At 48.8% G+C, this 18,654-nt stretch overlaps 1 protein-coding gene across 5 annotated transcripts in view; it reads left to right on the top strand.

Annotated features, from left to right (window-relative positions):
- Window positions 1-2,549: 2,549 nt before the first annotated feature.
- The window catches only part of LOC118848279 (ILK associated serine/threonine phosphatase), a 33,186-nt gene continuing 17,081 nt past the window's right edge, over window positions 2,550-18,654 (top strand). The window contains exons 1-4 of one of the 5 annotated variants that reach the window (XM_036757109.1): window positions 2,615-2,766; window positions 8,721-8,789; window positions 16,187-16,252; window positions 16,765-16,821. In XM_036757109.1, the coding sequence (XP_036613004.1) occupies window positions 2,712-2,766; window positions 8,721-8,789; window positions 16,187-16,252; window positions 16,765-16,821 (247 nt within the window). In that variant the 5' untranslated portion in view covers window positions 2,615-2,711. Of the gene's footprint in view, window positions 2,767-6,451; window positions 6,531-8,720; window positions 8,790-16,186; window positions 16,253-16,764; window positions 16,822-18,654 lie in introns of those variants that run through there. The other 4 variants (XM_036757110.1, XM_036757111.1, XM_036757112.1 and 1 more) reach the window with 4 other exon arrangements.

The raw sequence follows: 18,654 nt of genomic DNA, 5'->3' as shown, positions 1-18,654 counted from the left end.
ACAAGCAACCAAAAGGGTGGAAACTGAGGAATTCATTTGGCTATAATGGTTACTCTCCAAATTTGACCTGACAATAGCCACTACATATAAGTCTCAGTAGGCTGGTAGTGCCACCCAATTCCTGGCAGAGAAACAATCTGACCCAATGTTAGATATGGTCCCCATCACCCCCTTCTTGCTTCCAATCCTGCTTCACAGAGTCATTATGAGGAGCAAATGATGTGTTGTATACAACCTTCAAAGTGTTGCCTGACTATGCCATTGTTGGCGCCAGGGCCTCATCCACTCCTAGCAGTGACCGTGAGCTCTCAAAGGCTGCACCAGCAGAGCACAAACTCAGGGAGGCTCAGCTTAGGTGACCCAGTGACACACACCCATGTGTTGTCCTCCCTGCGGGGGGAGAACTCACCCCTAGGCTGACCCTAAGCTTTTGTTTGGAGTGCCACATCCAAGTTCTGGGGAACCACATTTTAGGACGACCACCCTAAATGCTTACAGGGGGTGATGCACAGGGTGGTGGTGAGACAAGATATTCTAATGCAGCTCAGAGCAACTCAGGAAGAGCTGATTGTAAAATTTTCAGTGTAAACACTTGTACCTCATAAAGGCTACAAATCAGGGCTCAATGGGTTGCTTGGGTGATTGTCCAGAAAGTGAGGAAGAAAATGGGTTGGTGCTCTTATCCCCATTTCACAGAAACGAGGAAACTGTTGCACGCCAAGGTTAAGAGACTCAGGGTCCCTAGTGTCTGAAGCTGGATTGAAACTCAGGACTTCCTGACCAATGTCAGCACTCCATCCACTGTGTCACCTCTAGTGGCACTGGAACCAGGGAGGCCTGGGTTTGAGTCTAACACATCTACATGACTAACTCCCTTCCTTCCTTCCATCTCCCAGACAACTTAAGAGTTGCAACCGTGCCTCAGTGAGAGTGTGCGCGGTCTCTCCTTGTCTTCGAGCTTGGCCCTCCCAAGGGAGTTCGAGCTCTTCTAAGCAGCTAAGATCCTCTCAGCATCTAGTGCATAAAAAGCCCCTTAATAAAAATTTGATTGATTGGGTGGGCAACTCCCTGGAGGAGGAGACTCTCCACCAGTACAGGTGGGCATCTCCTCTGCAGTTTACAATCTTAAGAGATCTGCCCAAAGTCAGAGAGTAGATCTGAAGCCAGGCCTTCCTGGTTCTGAGACCGGCTTCCTATCCACTACGTCATGTGGTCTCTCGTAAGCATAATATAATTATTAATTAGATCGATATGGGGATGAGCTTATGCAACAAAAATGCAAGGAGGAGGGGAGTGCTCACAGCTGGGGGGAATTTAGAAAGGCTTCATGTAGGAAGTAGCAGGAGCTAAGCTTTGGATTCCAGGAGATGGACAGAGAGGAGATGGCATTCCAGGCATGGGGCACAGCTTGTGCAAATACAGGAAGAGAAGAAAGGAGTTATCGGGTGGGAGAAACAAGGGAGCCTGTTTGGCTGGATTGCAGAGTGTCTGGAGCACATAGTAGGCTCCCGCCTCCCACCTTTGCAGCAGCACCTCCAACATAAATGACCCCCCAGAAGCAGGTGACAGTCTGTAGGGAGCTGGGGGCCCCCAGAAGGGCTTCCACTGACAGGGTTCGAAGAGTGGTCAAGACATGGAGGGCCTGGGGAGGAGCTGCTGCAGAGGTGGGAGATGGATGGTCGAGTGCATGTCAGAGACAAGCTTGGCTGGGTCAGTGGGAAACGTCCAGTGGGGCCAGGCTGGGTCAGGGCACACAATGTCCTGGGTGGCCTGCCTGGGTCAGAACGGATAATGTCCAGTGGGGGCTGGGTCAGGGCGGGCAATGACCAATGTGGCCAGGATGGGTTGGAAGGGGCAATGTACAGCGTGGCCCGGCTGGTCAGAAGTTCACTTTATCCTGGGGTACTGGGAGGCCCAGGGGTTCCCTGCTTTACTTAAATATGTCCTGGCCCCAGAACCCAGATAGAAGGTAAGCTCCGCGGGGGCAGGACTGTCTCCCTTTGGTCCTTACACCCAACCCCAGCCCTAGCGCAGCAGCCCTGCTTCCCCACACAATTGACTCTGGCACACAGTAGGTTCTTAATTACTGTCGATGGAGGGAGGGATCGAGGCCTAGACCTCCCAATTTGGGGCGGACTCTCCCAGGCCCCGCCCCCCAGCGCAGGATGCCGGACTATGATGGGGCCTCCGGGAGGGGTGTGCGCATGCGCGGCCCGCCATCCTGCCAGGCCTAGGACCCCTACCAACCCAAAGGCGCCAAAGATCGGCGCACGGCCCACCCCCGGCGCCCCCTGAAACTTCCTGACACACCGCGCCGGGGGCAGCCCGCGTCCTCGGGATGGAGGAACCGACGGAGGTCCGGTTTCCGGCTCCATGACCCATCTCCTCTCCCCGGACCGACGGCCTCCCGCCGGTGCGGAAGGACGCCGATCCCGCCTCCGGGTTAAACACGCGGCCCTGCGTGCCCTCACTTCCGGCTGTCGACCCGCCCTATCCGGGCTCGGGGCGACCGCTGATTGGCCGCCCCCTCAGACCCGCCCCCTCGGGGTGATTGGCAGCAGCAAGCAGGCCGAGGCCGAGACCGCCGCCGTCGCTGCTCCCGCCTCAGCCTCTCAGTTGCAGCCGCCTCCTCCGTCTCCTCCTCCTCCTCCGCCACCCTCTCTCCGGCCTAAGTTCGGCTCCGTGCGCGCGCCGCCCGGTTCCGGTTACGGATGGACCTGTTCGGGGACCTGCCGGAGCCGGAGCCCTCGCCCCGCTCCACAGCCGGTGAGGCTCCGGGCGCAGGAGGGGCGGGGGCGGCTGGACCCAGGACCCCAGGAACCCGGGACCCCGGGCCTTGGCCGTCCCCGCCCCCCTTCGTCCCCCTCCCTCGCCCCTCCCCTCCTCACCCCCCCCTGCCCCTTACCTCCCCCTCCCATCTCCTCCCCCTACTCTCTCCCCTCCCCCTCTCCGTTCCCCGCCTCCCCTCCCCCTTTCTTTCCCATCTTCCCCTGCTCCCTCCCCTTCACCCTTCCGGGCCCCAAGGGAGCACAGACTGGGGACCACCCCCCCCCCCCCGGGCCCGCCAGGTACACGTGGAGGGCGCGGGAGGAAGACAGGGGCCCACGCGGGCCTGGGGCGTTTCCGTGGGGGCGCCCCTTGGCCCCTGCCTCCCCGGGGCTCCCTGGCTGCCGGGACCGCCGGACCCTAGCGGGGGCTGGACGGGGGTCCCAGGGACCTCCGCAGGGAGAAATCCCTCCTCGAGTGCCGGTCGCGCCCTGAGAGGCTGGCGAAGGGCCCTTCCTGCCCGGGACAGCCGCCGTGCGGGGGTCCTGGGGCCGGAACTTTGGGAACTCCGCCCCAGACCTGGGGGGCTCCCGCTAGGGGATGGCTGTCCGCGTCTCGCTTTTCAAACCGCCCCCCTCCCGGTCTTTGTGTGGGTCCGCCCTGAGGAAACGTGTCCTTAAGCTCCCCGTGCCTCGCGGGGCCCGAGCCCCTCCGCCCCCTGTTTGAAAGGGATACCGGAGACCCTTCTTGGGTGGAATTCCACCCAGCCCAAAGGACTGCGGACCCCGGGAGCAAGGGGGAGCTTCCTGCAAGGTCGGTGGCCGAGGACCCCGGAGCGACGGCGATGATCAGCCCTGGGCTCGTTCTCGGAGGGGTCCCCAGCCCGGACCGTGCTGCCGCTCCCCGCTGCCTCCAGCCCCCGCCCCAGGAACTTTAACCACGATCAAGGACCCCTGCCCTCTGCCCATCCCAGGGAGTCTCCATACCTTCAGTGCATTTCCATTCCTGTTTTCACATCCACCCACGTTCTCCATATTGTTTCAGAAATGGTAGGGCCCTAGGCAGGCCAACATCCGAGGCTGCTGTGCGATTAGGGGCCCTGATGGAAGCTCTGGTCTTCAGGTTTATTTGGTTAGTGGGTGGGGTTGACGGAAGACTCGATTGGAAGCCTGGTTCTGTTACCTGAGTGACGGGGTCGAGTCCCCCAATGCCTCTGGGCCTGTTTGCTCAGCTGTTAATGCGGACAGTGCCTGTAGTGTCTGCCTCCCGCTGCTGTGAGGATCGGTGAGATCGTAGTAGCTGCTGAATTCGCAGATTCTGCGGTGGGGTGGGTTCACTTTTTTGGTTCCCATTTTACCCGTGAAGCATGATGACTTGGCCAGGGTCAAATAGCAAGTAAATGTCTAAGGCTGGACTCCATCCTAGGCTTTCCTGACTTCTGGCCTAGTGCTGTACCCGCTGTTCAGATCTCCCCTCTCTAATTCACGTGAAGATGATATACACGAAGCACTTTGAAGGTTTTAAAATGCTGGGTGTCAGTTATTAATGACAGTGGGCACTCTCCCCCCACCACGCAACATCTAGTACCATTTTGAGGACAAGAAGCTGCTTCAAATTATGTAGAGGCAAGGCTTGTGGGTTATGGTTGCTCTTCCATCTCTTAGACTTAGCGTATCAATGTGGCAGCAGCATGCTTGACAGAAATGCTCATGATGTCCTTAAGAAAAAATGTGAGACTGAGGACCAGTGAATTTCTAACTCCGTACCCAGACAGTGTTACAGATTTGTGTCAGCTTGCCGTGGGGCTTTATGCACACCCCATCTTTTTGGTTTTATTAGTGACTTAGGTGAAGCCAGTATGATCAGGGTAATGATCGGATTCGTATTTCACTCAGAATTGGGAAGGAGAGTTAATACTGTAGACGGCAGGATCCAAATCCAAGATTATCTAGTTGGGTCGAGACCGGTCAAAGATTAAATTGACCCATGCAAACTTATGCATTGAAAGGCTTCTACAGTCATTCAGTGAGAGGAGGCAGACTAAATTTCTGAGATTTAGAAAACTACATTGACTTGACCAGTGTTAGGTAGGTCATAAGTAGCAGATGTGAGTTTCAGACTTGGGACTCCTGACTCCGCATTCAGGGCCCTTGCCACTACTACTACCACTTGAGGCCTGAGAAATTCCCTTCTACAAGACACACTTGACCAGTGTTAATGCGTATGTCATATGTATGAGGCCAGGGCTAACATTTTTTAGGGCTATATTAATAGGAAAAACTAGCATGGTGTTCTGGATCAAGTCACAAAGATGTGGGTTGCAGTCCTGCCTCACAAGTCATGACCTCAACAACCCTCAGCAAACTCAGTTATCGATGAGTCCCTAGACTGACCTGATAGCAGGAAAATGAACGTTCCAGGCCTCCCTAAAAGTAATAGACGTGTGTTGTTCAGATTAGTGGCTGCAGTGTCCCCTGACTCTGCACTGGTCCGGTTGCATTTGGAATAGCTTGTTCCTATCAGAGTTACTTTTTTGGCCCAGAATTGTGATCCAGGTGTGAAGGAAACCTTCCTTACCACTTCATGTCTTGGAGAGTTGCCCTTGCCTGGGCTCACTCAGGCAGTATGTGTCTAATTGGAGGCCAGCTCTTTAGTCCTACCCAGCTATCTCAGGGTGTTAAGAGAGACATCAAGAAATACATGTCTGTGACCATGTTGAGGAGTGATCTGGATGTGACCTTAGAGGTGACTGAGGCAAGGCCTGATCATGGTCATTCCTGTTTCTTCAGTGCTTTGACATGTACAAAGTATTTCCTGTGAGGTCAACACATGATGGCTGTTGTGGAACATTGGCAGATGTTAGAAGAAAGGCTCTCTAATGATTGAAGATTGGTGGAATGGCCTGCTGGGGGAGGTGGCATTGCGTGGATGGTTGCATTCAGGCAGAGGCTAAAGAATTCCTGTAGCCTGTGTCCTCCCTATGCTGGCTCCTCCCCATCTGCTTTACAGAGAAAAATACATCCAGTAAATAATAGAGCCAGAATTGAGACCCAGCTCCTCTGGCTCCGCATCAAGCAAGCAGCAGGCGCTTAGTAGGTGACTCTATACTTTAAGCCCTGTGCCACCCTGGATTGAGAAGCATGAGCTGGGTTTGTGCCCTGGCTCTGGTTACTGCCCCACGTGCAAGCTGGAGCCAGCCATTGTGACATTTTTTGTTTCAACTTCTTCACCTATTCAATGAGGAGTTTTTGAAATGGTTGACCTGGGAGGCCCCTTCCAGCAATAAATCTCTTTGTTCTAAGTTAGAAAGATCTCAGCTTAGAGTCTAGAAGAAACAGGCCACCCAACAGTGAATCGAGGCTGCCCTGAAGAGTATGGATACCTTTATCCCTGGACACCTGGACCAGTGGAAAGAGCACAGGCTTTAGAATCAGAGATCCTGAGTTCAGATTCCGTCTCCACCATCAAGACGTGGGACCTTTAGTTGTCTGTAAAATGACAGAGTTGGCACCTCGGGGTTTCTTAATCTGAGGTCCGTATATGTGTGGTTTTTAACTATTTCAGTAAAACTGGGTTTTTTTGTACTTTATGCATTTAAAAATCAGCATTCTGAGGAGAGGTCCGTGACCTAGTGGACTAAATGGTCTGTGAGATTCCCATTCCCTCTGGTTCTAGATCTCTGATCTTCTGGAGTTCTGAGAGAGGCTCATCAAGAGCTGTTGTAGGAAAAATGTCTTCGTTGGAGGGAAGGTTCACCCTTATTAGTAAGATCTCCATTTTTAAAAACTTGATTTGTTGTAGCTTACTAAATATGAACTGCAGTGTACAAAACATTTATATGTAAAACAGTTGTAAAGAAACTTGTCACTGTTTTTTTATAATGTGCCTTTAAAAGTGACCTTTAGTTTGTCAGGTATAGTTGCTTCAAACCCATCTGCCCCAGAAGCCACCTCTGCTGGTGTACAGCTTGCCACTAAACTCCCTAATAGAAGCCCATAGGGTAGGGAGGTATCCCTAACTTTAAATCTCCAAGCAAAGAGAGTTTTCCATTTCTGAACCTCCTTCATCCTGGCTCTTGCTAGCTTGTTGACCTTTATTAAATTATGCAAAGATTATTTTTGGCTTGACATTTCCAAAACCTTATGCATTAGATAGAGCCTTTGTCTTTAATTTCTGTATTTAACTCTGTATTTATCAGTTCTGAGGATTTTAACTGGTAGGTACGTTTCTTTTAGTCCCCTTTCTTGGGGAATTATTCAAAAAAAATCTTCAGGTTTATGTATCACATACTACACAGTTCTCAGAAATGTATTTTTATACTATTCACTAAAGAAATTCTCTAGTAGAGGTGGAACTCACCAGGGATTCCATCCTTCAGAATCCCTTCTTTATCTTTCCTTTTGGAGCTCAGCCTTGAAGTCAGAGCCCTAGGAGCACGAAGGGATGATATTGTAAGGGCTGATGCAGCAGTGGCTGTCTCCAGGTGTGAGTTATAAGCCATAAAAGGGTTCTCTGACTTTAGGATCCCTTGTGGGATAAGTCACTAGCTTTCCTTTTCATTCTTAATCTTGACTGCTTCTGTCACCTGTTGATTCTAGATTGCTTATTAACGTCACCTTCCCCTCTACTCTGCCTTTCAGCTTCGCCGTTGTCTGATCTCTCACAGAGACTGTGGTAGAAGCATCCCCATAATGTGCCTCTGCCTCCACTCTCCCTCCTTTCCTGATTCTCTCAGACCACAGCAAGTCTGACTGTGGCTGCCTCGCTCTCCCAAATGCCTGCCGCTGACTTCCTTTTCCTGCCTTGTATCCTATTTCCTGCTTTCCAGAAGAGGCTGTGTGGTGAAAGTAGATGGAGAGCTGGTGGCCCTGGAGCCAGCAAGAACAGGGTTCAAAGTCCACCTCTGATCCATACCACTCACGTGACCCTTCATCAAACGCTCCAAGTACAAGTTACAGAGAAAACCATTGATGAAGTCCCCGGTCCGAGCCCCAACTCTATTCCGACTTCTCTTGGTACATACCCTATCAGGCAGACTCGAATTCCTTACCACTTACTGATCTCGTCTGCTATCTCCTGCCCCCACCTCTGCCAGTAGAAACTTTTGTCTTGTCTAGGAACATTCCTTCATTTTCCCCATCCTACAGTGCCCTCCCCATCTCTAATGCCACAGGGTGCCAGTGCCCTTGATTCTGTTGGAGCTATTTGTGTGCCTCCCTTCTGTCCCCTCTTAGATCCTAAGCCCTTCAGCAGTAGGAACTATTCCATTACTTACTGTGTATTCCCCAGTGGCTTGCACATGCCCACATGATAAATACTGAATTACATTTCTATCATGGGGGTTCCAAAGCACTTATGTCCATTTGTCATTCATTCACGTATAATGTGTTCAAAGCAGGGCTCCACGTAGGGAGAAAAAAAGAAATTGAAGACAGTAGTCCTGCCAGAAAAGCATGAGTAAATAATCTGTCTTCATCTCCTTGGGTCTGGACTGGGTTGTCTTTGTTAAAGGTTTATGGAAATTGAAAACATTACTTTTGAAATTCCACAGTTATTGGCATAACTAGTTTTTCAGGTTCCCTTCTTATAAAGCTTCTGCCTTCAGATCAAAGGAGGGCCCTCTCTTTGGGGGAAAATGGGGAGACGTATCAGGAAGTAGGACATCCAAGGTGGACCTTAAGTGAAGCTGTTAGTTCAGCTTTGGGAGTGAGTGAGCAAGTGGTGTCCATGGCTAAAGCACTGAGCCTGATGGGAAATGTTATGAAGTTGGTCTGTGTAAAATGCTTCTTAGTTCCCCCCCCCCCAAGCTTTCTTGTGTCTGAACTGGATGTTTCCATTTGAATTCTCATAGATTACAGAATTGTGCAACCCCCTCCCTTCTTTGAGGAAGGATCTGGAAAATGAGCTTTGCTGGCTGTGCGCATTGTGAGTCTTCTGTGATGCTTGTGTTTCAGGGAGAGAAGCACAGAAAAAAAGGCCTTTGCTTTTTGATGATCTGCCACCGTCCAGCAGTGAGAAGTCAGGTAAGGGAGGGAAGTGTGGCGCGTGTTCTGGGGGCTCAGATGAAGTTCATGGGCTGAGCTGGCTGATACTTCTTCAGTTCACTCACAGATATTTCATACCTGTGCTCCTTCTTTTTCTAGACATCGTGGGGGATACAAGGAAACAAAACTGAGGCATTTTACTTTTGGAAGTGTACCTTCTAGTTGAAGAGTAAGATGTAAACAAAGAAATACGCACAGTTACTTTATTGGTGCATCAGAGAGTTTGTGAAGTTTGAGGACGAAGCCATTTGTCCCCAGGGAGGTTTCCTAGAAGAGGTGGCATTTCAGTTGGTCTTCAAAAAAAGAATAGGAATTCAGCTGGAGAAGAGTGGGAGGGGAGCCATTACTGGCACAGGGAACAGGTGAGCCAGGATGAGAAGGATGCCAGGTGTTTACAGCTGGGCTAGGGCAGAGAGAGCATGAAGGGTTGGGCTGCTGAGCATTTGGAATAGAGGATTAATGTGTCTAGAAGATGTCTGTGGGAATAGGGAGGAGGGGGAAGTTGTGAAATGTATTGGGGAAGTGGAATTGATGGGATGTGCCAGTGAGGAGAGGGAAGAGCCAGATAACCCCAAGAACACAAAGGTGGGGGACTGACCAGCTGAACAGTGGTACCAGAGAGATCACAAAGTCAGGAGGAGCAGAGCTGGTGGGACTTGCTGAGTCTGAGGTACTGGTAGGATGTCCAGAAGACAGTGAGCTCTGAAAAGAGACCAAGGTTGGACAAATGCATTTGGGGGTCAGAATAACCCTGCAAACTGGACTAGTTTTCTGCATGAAAGTTTGCCATGGGTCAGGGTTAACTTTCCTTAGCAGAGTGCTGTGAGGTAGGTAGTACAAGCAGTCATCAAGAGTGAGATTGTCTAAGGAAAGGAGGAGGAGGGTCACAGGTCCCCGAGGAATAGCCCAGGTCGAGGGCACCCAGGAAAAGCAGCTGCAGAGGCCAGAGAGGCACCAGTTAGTCCTACAGAGGGTCAGCTCTGTGTCAGAAGTGCAGAGATCTAGGACAGTGAGGAATTGGAAAGGCCACTGGAGGTGGTCATTAGTACTGACCTTTCAAAAAACTTTTAGTAGATCAGGGAGCCAGACGCCAGACTGCAGACTGTTGAAAAGAAAGTGTATAGTGAGCAAATGGAGTCATTGAATAGAGGTGGCTTTTCTAAGACTTTTATTGGGTGGGTTGGATGGGCCCAAGGGGTCGTTTTCTTCTCTTTAGGGTCTAGCAGATCTCAGCAACTTTTGGTGGTGATGAGTGGGAGATCGATGGTACCCCAAACAGCTAGGTTGTGTCCAAGGCTGGGTTGGAGCTCAGCTCCTCTGGCTTACAAGCCAGAGCACCACACACTTCCTCTCCATAAACGTGGGGCTGTAGCCCCAGCCATTCCCTAAGGGTTACTCCCTCCGGGGTCATTTTGGTCAGTTCCTTACCATTCTCTTACCTGGGATTTGGGGACCTGATCAGAATTTCAGGAACTTAGTCATAGGATTGAAGCATCTTCTTCGAAAATCAAGTGTGTTGCCAGGGCTATTGTGCACATTGAGTTTGGGTTAGGGGCATATTTGTGACCAGTATCATCTGTCATTCCTTTATGATTGTGGCCACAAACAAATGTACAAATACCCTGATCCAAAATAATTTGAAAATGGGGGTTAATGGGGCAGCTAGGTGGCGCAGTGAGTAGGGCACATGCCCTGGAGTCAGGAGTACCTGAGTTCAAATCCGGCCTCAGACACTTGACACACTTACTGGCTGTGTGACCTTGGGCAAGTCACTTAACCCCAATTGCCCTGCCTTTCCCCCCTCCAACAAAGAAAGAAAAGAAAATAGGGGGTTAATTAAATATTCAGTTTAACCAAGAACATGTACATGTGTTACAGTTTGCAACTAATTCAAATCCCATAAAGTACTCAAAGCCCTAAGTACGGGCATCTCTTTGGGATGGCACAAAGGCGCCCCGGCTGCCCACGTTTTATTGGGAATCCCTGCCTGTGCACTGATCCTTAGGAAACTGGACTCAAGTTTGGACTGATGGCTTACCTTGGAAACAGCTTTTAAAAAATAAATCAGTGTTAACCATATGTTGATTTCACATGTCTTCTCTAGTGAAGTAGCGTGTGGACTGTCTCCCCTGCATGTCTGGCTCTTGGAGCCTTTGATTTTAGGGTCCAGGAAAAGGTGAGAAAGTATGGAAAAGCAGCGCGGGTCCAGCTATGCTGGGAAGCAGTCTATCCCCCACTCCACTTGCATGCCCTTTGACCCAGCCATACCACCACCAGGCCTGTTGCCCAAAGAGATCAGAGAAAGTGGAAAAGGACCCATCAGCCAGGGAATGGCTGAACAGATGGTGACATAGAAGGGATGGCTTGGGAGGACCCTGGGAAGGCCTTCCTGGAGACCAGACCAGCTGGGAATTGTCTTCATTATTGACAAAGCTCCCCCTCCAGACAGGCTGACTGTGAGCTCCAGCTAAATGCTTATTAATTGACAAAGATTTGGGCAGTGTGGTATTATAGAGAGAGCATGGGACTCGGGAGGCCTGAGGTCAGTGCCTGATGACCGGCTGTGTGACCTTGGGTGGTACATCACCTAGTCTCTCTGAGCCTGTTTCTTCCGTGTCCAATGTATATAATAATTGTACTGTTTGCTCATGGGGTTGGCAGGCAAGGCAGTAGCCTAAAAATGTGTGTGTGCCCATGAGGTTTCTGCTGTTACTCTTGGTAGAATGGCATGATCCCAAGAAGCTTCCTTTGTCAGTGACTGTCACTAGTGTGACTGATTATCAGGAGACAGTGTCCTGTGTTTGTTAAAAGGGGGGAATATAGTTGGCAGTCGGCTCAGGTGCTTGTTCTTGGATTTAATGCTGTTTCATTTGTAAATACTTTTTATTTTAGTCTCTGATTTAGTCAAGGTAGGGGCAGCTTAGGGTTGCAGGCAACCTGTAAGGGCAGAGACTAAAATTCCAGTTAGGCTAGGATGCAGATTCAAACGTAATTCAGAAACAAAGCAACGAGAGGCAGCCCAGTCAATGAGAAAAGAAAAAATGTCATTAATTGAAGATGTGCAGTCATTTATGCTGAAGTACAGTAGGAGAAAAAAGTCCAAAAGGACCAGAAGTTGGATGTGAATGTAGCATGAAGTAAGTGACAGCCTGCTGGGAGGTAGAGCATTCTCAGAGGCCTTAGACTAGTGCGGGCTTGTGGTTTATTGGAGGAGGCTGAGTGTGGCACATTGCTAATTGAGAATCAGCTAGGGGACAGTAATTCGGGACAGTAATATGGACTCTTAAGGACCAGCTGTTTTCCATTTTCACTGTGGGGAGAATAGCAGCACATAGCCTCGGGCAGAGCCCTGTGTTCAAATCCCACCTGAAACTGAGCAGGGTGACCTTGGGCTGGGCTTCATGTTCCTTGTTTATAAAAAAGGGGTCCCGTCCACCTGTGGATTTATGATCCTCTGGGTCAAGGAATACTTGTGTATTCTAGAGACATAGAAGAACTCTTGTGCTGAGCTTTGAAGCAAACAGTGTTCCAAGAAATAGAGCTTTCTAGGCAGGCATGGTAGAAAGCCAGTGTAAATTCCTGGCCACAGGAGGAGCATTAGAAGGATAGTTTGGACTGCACATGGTGGAGAATAATGCCCAGTGAGTCTGGGGAAAATAGGCTGGGGTCCAGTTGTAAAGCGCTTTAAATGCCAGTGGAAGAGTTTGCCTACCCCCCAGTTTGTAAGGTGCCCCCGTTGTTTCCTGAGTAGGCACTGACCTGGTCAGGGCTGTGCTTTAGGAAGGTCACTTTGGCAGCTGTGTGGAAGGCCAGCACGGCAAAAGCAGAGATGTGTAAGAGATGGTCAGGACTTGAACAAGGGCAGTGACAAGGGGACAGATGGGAGAGATGTCGAGGTTCCATCAACGAGCCAGGGCAGCTGCTCAGATAGACGTCAAGGATGGTACCTGTATGGTGACGTCCTCATGTTCATAGGTTCACAAGATGGGGGTCTGCCCCAGGGTTTGGGATCAAAGATGAGTTCAGCTTTGGGTGTGCCTACAGGACAACTAGTTCTAGATGTCCCAGGATACATAACTGGATCTCTAGACAGATAGCCTCCATTTTTTTCTCCAGTGATTTCCATGAAGTCCTCTCCTGAGAAGGGAGAAGGAAAGGGCTGGTGTAGATGGCTCTGTTCCCCTGGGCTTCAGTGTCATCTCAGTGCAGACAAGACCCAGCTTTTCTGTCTGTTCCATGCCTCTCCTGGCAGTCCCCACCAACCACTTACCTTTTAGCCACTTCACATTGGATGTTGCACACTCCTCTTAAATTCAGCCAGTCCAACACTGAACTCATTCCTCCCCCACCCACCCCCCATTTTCTCTAGTTATTTAATTCTTCTCTTTTTGCATCTCAGTTAAGCAGTCGAGTAGAATTCCCCCCTTCCTCTCTTTCAGTGTATTTTGTTCATTGGTTTTTAAATTTTAATTTTCTTGGTCTTTTTCTAAAAAGAATTTTTTCCCTTTTTCTCATTACTTATATTCTTTTTCTGTCCTAGACTTTTATTCATTGATTCAGGGTCCCTATCTCTGTTGAAGCCCTTTATTCTCTGTATTCCTCTTGGAATTAAAAGTTTGAGGCACCTATTTTGGCTTCTCTCATTGCCTTGGAGATCTTGACCCCTTGCCTCCATTTTTCTTGAGCTCACTCTTAGAAATAGCAATTCCTACAAGTGATAAAGAGGATATTGTCCCATAGCAAGAATCTTCTATTCTGTCACCTTCTCATTCTCCACCTCCAGACCCTATGATCCATTAACACTGTCCTCTTGGTTTTCCTTGGAACAGGATATTTCATGTTTTTACTGGCTGTCTCTCATTCCTGGAATGCTCTCCCTCCTCATCCCTACCTGCTGGCTTCTACAGCTTCCTTCAAGTCCCAGCTAAAATCTCACTTTCTACAGGAAGCCCTTCCTGATTCACCTTAATTCTAGGGCTTTCCCCCAAATTTATCCTGCATCTAGCTCAATTCTGCATAGTTGTTTTCATGCTGTCTCCCTCATTAGACTGAGTTCCTTGAGGGCACCTTGCAAAATAGTAGTAGTTTAATAAATGTTTATTGACTTACTGGTCACTTGAGGAATTTATTGGTAGTGGGATTGTTAAATGTAACTACTCTGCATCTTAGAGTTGTCCACGCAGGGTTTTTCTCTGGAGGTGTTCTGTGGATTCTTTCACTTGGTACATTGTCTTCTGTGTTCAGAAGTTCTAGGCAGTTGGTTTGTACTATCTCTTGAATTTTTGGTGTTCAGGTTTTTTGACTTGTGATCTTTTAGGAGACCTATAATCCTAAAATTTTGTCTATATGTTCTTTCTTTGAAATCAGTATGTTTTGCTTTTCTGGAGGTCTTGCTTTCTTTTTTTAATATTACTATTTTCTGCTTCTTTTCTTCCATATTGTCCTTCACTTCTAGGTATTTTCATTCCCAATCCATTAATTCTCTCTTTTGTCTCTTCATGAGGCTTACCACCATAGATTCAAGTTTTTCTATTCTGCTGGTTATTTCCACTATGCAAGCCATACATTCTGTTTCATAATTCTTATTGATCTTTAACCATTCAGGAACATCCTACAGTGGTTCTGTGCCCTCTTCAGAATCCACTGAGTCCTCCACTTCATCCTACGTAGACTCATTTTCCTGTGTCTTGCAGCACTAATTCGTTTATGTCTAGATGCTTTTCCCTGAGCCGGGAGGCCATATATTTTTCTGCTCTTAATATCCTTCCTGTTAGTTTGTCTGCGTATGTGCAAGGTATTCTTCCTGAGCTCTTTGGCAAGTTCAGTCTTTTCTTTATTTTCCCAGTTGCTCACTTGCTGCCTCCCCCAATTCCCCCCTTTGATACCAGTTACCTTGGCGGTGACTCAAGCTCAGAGGCATCTTAGCCTCTTCCCATGCTGGACAGTTCACTTGTCCCAGGTGACTTCTGAGGGAGGGCATTGAATTGACCCCAGGTTCCGTACCACGCAGAGCCATTGCTGCACATCAGCATCTGGGTCCTTGATATTTTTGCAGCCTCAGCAAATTCTTGCTATTGGAATCTGCAGCCCTGGGAAGGGAGAGGTGTGGTGGTCTGGTGAGAGAAGTCCATTGCAAGAGTCTGGGGCAGCTTGTGCAAACCTGCTGCTTGGAGCATGGGGACGAAGGGAGTCCTAAGGGAACATGCTCAGGATTAGCCTTCCAATTGGCTTGGTTCATTGAGGTTTTTTGGCTTCTTGTTATTCCAGACCAGGAAGGTAACTGAAATTACTTTGAGAGGTCTTGAGAATCGTAGAAAAGCTCACTGGCCACATGTACTGTACCAGTGGTTTTGTAATGGCCCAGTCTGATGACCTTTTCTCAGTCCTCGCCTTTCTTGGTCTCCCTACACCCCTTAAGACTGTTTTCCTCGATACTTTTCTTTTCTCAGATTTTCATGATACTACTTTCTCCTGGTTCTCCTGCCTGTCTGAAAACTCCTTTTAAGTCTTTGCTGGTTCTTCATCCAAGTCATACCTACTAACAGGGGAGTGAGCACAGAAAGAGATGGGCAGGCACTAAGGCGCTTTCCTTTTTTCCAACGGCTTCATGTCATAGGCAGACCAGGTTCTGAGTTAGCTTTTGATGCTGTCTGTGATCTGGGGGCACGTCTCCTTGTTAATTAGAGATTCCCATATCTTGAACTTTTATGAAACGGAACTATTCTCACAGAGGTTCCCACATTTATTTGGCCTGCCATCCCCTGTTTAAAACAAAAGAAAACTATACAGCATCCCCCTAGAAATCTACTTTCTTTAACCCTTTAATGGTTTTTTGTTGTGTTTTTTAATTCGCATCATTTCAAACTACTCCTGGCCTCCTGGATCGTCCCAGCACCCCTGGAGGCAGTAGGCTTTGGGAACCTGCGCTAGAAGCTCATCTTTACTTTGCTGAATCCTTTGGGCAGTTACAGTCTTCTTTTAGGTTTTGTTTTAAAGAATAATCAGGTTAAGCAGTGTGGATATCAGCGTTATGGCAGTGCTGTAACAGGAGTTTCCATTTGTCATTGTCTTTGAAAGACCTGACAGTCCTTAAAATGTTGGTCATTATTTTTTGTTCCCAAAATAAAAGTTTATAAAAGATATATAGTCAATGTGTATTGTGTGACCAGATAGGAGCTGTGAGAATGTCCATGTGAGTATTTAGCAAAAATGTGATTTATTTATAGAACAGAATGTGTGATTTTGTGTAACAGCTGGGAAAGTCATTGAATTAAAGGCAGTTTTCCCTGGGCATTTTTATCATATAGATTTTTTTCTTTTGAGAATTCTTCCTCTGATCTGATCAGTATGTTCTAAGCCTGTTCTCTGTATTTCAGGGAAAGATGTGCAGAAAGGATCTCTGCTTTTCGATGACCTGCCTCCAGCTAGCAGTGCTGACTCAGGTACAGTCTTCAGGCTCTCCCAGGTGTGTGTCAACCTCTCTCCTCATCCTGGGATTGTAGTTGTCTCAATCTTTCTCCCTTTCCCCCATTTTCAACACACAGATGTTATAGGTGTTGGACTGTCTTGAGTTTTGAATCTATGGCATCAGGTAAGGCAGAAAATCAGCTCGTAGCTAGTAGGCAGCCCTGAGAAAATCCTGCGTAAGCAACACGAACAGATTTGTCTTGAGTATTTAGCAGCCATATTTGTTGTACTGGTTAAGATGAAATGGAATCTTTACAGCTGATTTCTGTTTCTTTGACAATGATGGGTTTCTGTAGGGTTAGTATCAGGTAAGTCTAGGCCGCTTCCTGCTTCCACCAGGGTCAGTTGTCTCGGGGCTGGTGCAGGAGAGCTGTGAGTGGATGTCAGCCCACTTTGGGGAGAGATGTCCTGGTGGGACCGCTTTGGGAGAAGGAGGCCTTGGAGGGAGGCTTGTCCTCGGCTCACTCGAGCTTCTGCTGTGTTTCAGGGTCAGGGGGATCTTTGCTTTTTGATGATCTTCCACCTGCTAGCAGTGGTGACTCAGGTAAGTGGGTGAGAAGAGAGGTTCAGGGCAGAGCTGTCTGTCAATAATTCTCGTTCTCGCCAGAGACATTCCTGGCAACATACAAATCACATAATTGAAAGGGAAGAGATTAAAGCTCAAATTGAACAAAGTCCAGTTTTGTAGAAATAGAACCAGTGATCCCTTACTCAGGGTCCATTTTCTGTCACTCTCTGGTTCAAATAAACTCTTGGTGTATAAAATCCAAAGATCCTTAAATTTATTCATCTTTTTCTATTTCCCTTTTTAATCTGTTATTCAGTTTGGCAAACAGTGAATAAGCATGGGCTGGGCTAGGTCCTGGGGGAGCAATAGGGCACTTAAGAGTCATGAACCTTAATACCTTTTATCAGGATTTATCAGGATTATGGCACATACCCAGGTAATGCATGAAAAGATGCCTTGAGAGAGACAGCAGAACCATGTGTTTCATAGGCCTGTGTTGGGGCGGAAGTGTCTCAACCCTGTCAGGGAAGGCAGACTGCAAAGGAGCTGGGCTGTGGATTTGTTTCGCAGGAGTGAGTAGGAAGGAAGGCATTCAAGGCCCAGGGAACAGTGTGAGCTGAGATAGCAAGTCATTGGAGGAGAGCAAGAGGAAGCAAAGCTATTGGGGCATCCCCGAGGACCAGGGAGCCTCTGTACTACTGCAGGAAGGAGCGTGGATGTTGAAGGGCTGCGTCTTATTTAGGGGAGGGGACTTTATTTTAGCTACAAGCCGGACAAATAGGGTGCCTTGCCCTGGAGGAAGTTTGGCTTTTTTAACAACTGGTCTCCACTCTGGTGAGAAGAGAGTTCTTGGTGACCATAAAGGCTTCCATCAGCCACCCATAGCTGGAAGGTTACTCCTCTTGCACTTGACATCTGCAGATTGGAATGTGGAGTCACAAACCTCAGAAGGAGATAGAAGGTGACTCTTTTCTTCTAAGGGTTCTAAGCACCCTAAGCTACTTTTTCAGAAACCTACACAGTGAAGGGGAAGAGGCAGCGATTCACAGTGGATCCGTTGCTTAGGTGTCTGCTTGCTGCCACGGAGCCCCAAGTGCCAGGGCTGCCAGAGGCCAGGCCCCAGGAGCACCCAGCAGCTTCACTCCTCATCGGCTCCAGCCATGGTGCCCCACCCTCCGGTGGGGCCTCATGTGGGCAGAGGAAAGAGAGCCCTGAACTAGAATCCTCACGCCTGTGGTTCCCTCTTAACTTCTTTAGGCTGAGTTTTCTCTTCTGTAAATGGTGTAAAACCTTTGCAGATTAATTGTGAGATTCAAACAAGATCATCGTGTGTGCTTAGTGCTTGGCAAAGCTCGAAGGACAATGTAACTGGCAGCTGGTGTGGTGTTCCTGTACGCTCATTGCGAGGCTTGCCTCTCATCCCACTGGTTCTCCCGCCCTTATGTTCAGCAGTGCTCTTTCAGAGGCGGCTGCTCCCACCTGGCAATAGCTCGCTGTTCCCAGAGACCACTATTCTGCACCAGCAGGTAAAGCTGTAAGACTAGAAGTGCCCAGGGAGGAAGATACAGAAGAGAAAAGGACCACGGACAGCTCTCCAACACCTTGGAAAGATGAGCTGGGAACTGTGAGAGGAACAGGAGGAACATTGAGGGCCTGACGTGTCTGCAGCCGAGAGAAGAGGGGGAGGTGCGCACAGAAAAGGCCATTGGATGCGTCTCTGGGGAGGTCATTTGTCACCTCCAAAAGAGCTTCAGCAGAGTGCTGGGGATGACAGCAAGGGCTGAAAAAGTGGAAATGTGGCTTGTAGACCCTTTGTTCCGGATGTTTTGAATGAGAGGAAAGAAATGAGATGGTAGGTTGAGGGAGTGA

The sequence above is a fragment of the Trichosurus vulpecula genome, chromosome 4 (genome assembly GCF_011100635.1).
Source record: "Trichosurus vulpecula isolate mTriVul1 chromosome 4, mTriVul1.pri, whole genome shotgun sequence".
Classification (NCBI taxonomy): domain Eukaryota; kingdom Metazoa; phylum Chordata; class Mammalia; order Diprotodontia; family Phalangeridae; genus Trichosurus; species Trichosurus vulpecula.
The sequence above is the reverse complement of the archived record's forward strand: the minus strand, read 5'-3'. Positions and strand labels throughout refer to the sequence as shown.